Source organism: Penaeus chinensis, chromosome 24 (genome assembly GCF_019202785.1).
Source record: "Penaeus chinensis breed Huanghai No. 1 chromosome 24, ASM1920278v2, whole genome shotgun sequence".
NCBI lineage: Eukaryota > Metazoa > Arthropoda > Malacostraca > Decapoda > Penaeidae > Penaeus > Penaeus chinensis.
The window spans coordinates 22,894,031-22,896,530 of record NC_061842.1 but is presented as its reverse complement, the minus strand read 5'-3'; the positions used below and the strand labels follow the sequence as shown (position 1 = coordinate 22,896,530).

At 39.4% G+C, this 2,500-nt stretch overlaps 1 protein-coding gene across 1 annotated transcript in view; it reads left to right on the top strand.

Moving 5' to 3' along the window:
• LOC125037889 overlaps positions 1-2,500 on the top strand; it is a 23,580-nt gene that overhangs the window by 571 nt on the left and 20,509 nt on the right. Inside the window, exon 2 of the mRNA XM_047631127.1 lies at positions 154-2,500. This exon is cut by the window's right edge and continues 216 nt beyond it. Within this exon, the coding sequence (XP_047487083.1) occupies positions 192-2,500 (2,309 nt within the window). The 5' untranslated portion in view covers positions 154-191. The remainder of the gene's footprint in view (positions 1-153) is intronic.

The following is a 2,500-nucleotide window of genomic DNA, read 5'->3' as shown; positions in this document are numbered from 1 at the left end:
GTTTATTACTCAATTTTTTAGTGCTTTGTAATAAGGCAGTGTCCATTTGCCTCCATCTCTGTGTCGCTCTTGGTAATATTAACCATCTACAGATTCCATGATTTGTAAAGGAATGTTATCCTAGATTTTATTTTTTTTTTCTTATTTCCTCAGGGATGGCTATCAACCATTAGCCCATTGCTATCTCCATCATGTCAGTACTGATCAAGTTGCAAGAAGGCTTTACAAATGAAGACCACAATTACCTACGAGTATTGCAGGTTATACGCAACCAGGGCCAGAAAGTGCTATATCAGGTCCTGCTCTGGGGTTGGCCAAAGGATGTACCTGTGAAAAACATGGCTAAGCATTTTCTTATTGATTTGCCTCAGACAGGAAAGATTAAGCTCAAGATTTTTGACAAAACACAGCAGTCTAATATCAAGGCTGACCCAACGGGAGAAGCTTATGATGTGACACTGCTACATAAGTGCATTAAAATTGCCTGTGTTGGCCTGGCACCCTTTGAGGATGATGCTTGGAAGCCAGGAGATGACACACGGCTTGAGTCCTTGGTGACCCAAATCAAAACTATGAGAAATGATTTGTTTCACAATGTAAGTAGCATGGACAACAAAACCATGTTCACTAATATTGAAGAGATCAGAAAAGTTTTGATAAAGACCATCCAAGCTGCAGGACTTTGCTTTCATGTAGATGCAAAAGAAACTAAGGATATCATTGACAAGGTAAATTACAATGTCAATGCAATCAGAGATGCTGAACTTGCTCAAGGGGATATTAAGAAATATCAGAAGGAACTGTTACATGAACATTTGAAAACTTTTCTGAAGAAGAATGGCTCACAGGAGCTGAAGAAACGTATAAAGAAACTAATGACGTTAAACCCATTCCATTTCCTTGATGGAAGTAATTACTGTCTAGAAGTTGGAAATGTTTTCTCTAAAATTGAGATTGAGCAAGGTAATGGGGGCACCAAAAATCAAGAGATTGAATATAGAGATATACTTAGACTAAGTGAATCATGCGAGACCATATCTAGTTCTGCTAGTGATAATGAGGCTGTCACGCTGATACTTTTGGAAGGGCAAGCAGGCTATGGAAAAACAACTATGTTCAAGTTCATCTTATCAGACTGGGAAAGTGGCACAAATTCCATAAAGCACTTAGCATCATTTGATCTAGTTCTGCCAATTATGTGTAGAGACTCACATGTAAGTACCTTCAGTGAACTTCTAAGTTCTCTTATGCCCGGAACACTGACATCTTTCAGAAACATAGATGAATTCATAGTCTGCACTTCCAGTCTAAGACTTTTAGTTGTTGTGGATGGGCTTAATGAAATGACAAAAGAATCGGGTAAGGTTTTTGATGACCTGCTATCTCGAATGAAATTTCATGATATGACTGTTCTGTGCACCAGCCGTCCAGAAACAGTGGATACCTTCTTTTACAGAAGAGTTCCTTCTGAACTGAAGAAAGTTCACTTGAAAATCAGAGGAATACCAGTAGAGCTGAGAGGGGATTTTGTTCAGAAATACCATGATGAAATGATAAAAAAGAGCAAGAGTAAAAAGAGTACTGCTGGCCTTGTGGAGTACATCAACAGAACATCAAGTAAGCTCCAGCACCACTTTATTTCACCTCTTAATCTTGTACTTCTAACTCATCTTTGGTCTCTGTATCCTGACTTGGTGAACAGTGTTACAACTGCAACTGAGCTGTACTCAAAAGTGGATATGTTGCGGACTGAGGAACTAAGACGAAGACTGACCACCAGTTATACAAATTTAGATTTAATTAATGATTGTAAAAGGTTTGAGAAAGCACTGTTTGCTGAAGCACTGATATCAATCAGTAAAAATGATGCTAACTTACCAGAAGAATCAAAACGGAGGTTAAGGAAAACGTGTGATGAGCTCAAGTTGGATTTTGAGAAAGTTTTATTTCACTTCCTAGTCATGAAGGGAACCTTTACAGTGACTGGTAGAAGCGAGGTGATCACATTCCCGCATCAGGATATTCAGGATTATTATGGAGCCAAGTGCCTGTATTTTGCTCTCTTGAATGATAATTATTTTAGCTTCATAAAGCATAGTGTATTGAGGAAGAAATTATCTTCATGGAAAGTTTTCTTTGGTTTTGAAAAACCAGTTGCCTCACTTCCTGAGGCCCTGCCAGAGCCACATCCCTTCCAAGTACAGAGAACCATATCTGAAATTTTAGAAGTAGTCCATGATACTGACTCCATAGTGTTTTCCAGGTACTGCAATGTGCTGAAACACCTTGCGGGGCTTCTAGGTCAGCATGTACACCAGGTTCCTGATGAGCTTTCCAAAGAGCTGCTCAAACTGTTCAGCAATGCTGGCATTGTCAGCAGAGATTCATGGCTTGATATCCTAAAGGAAGTGAAATGTGATGCATCAACATCAAAGTACATTGCCTCTTTTGTCTCGCAGAGCTGCAAGGGTCATATCTATGTCAACGATGAGGAGGTAGG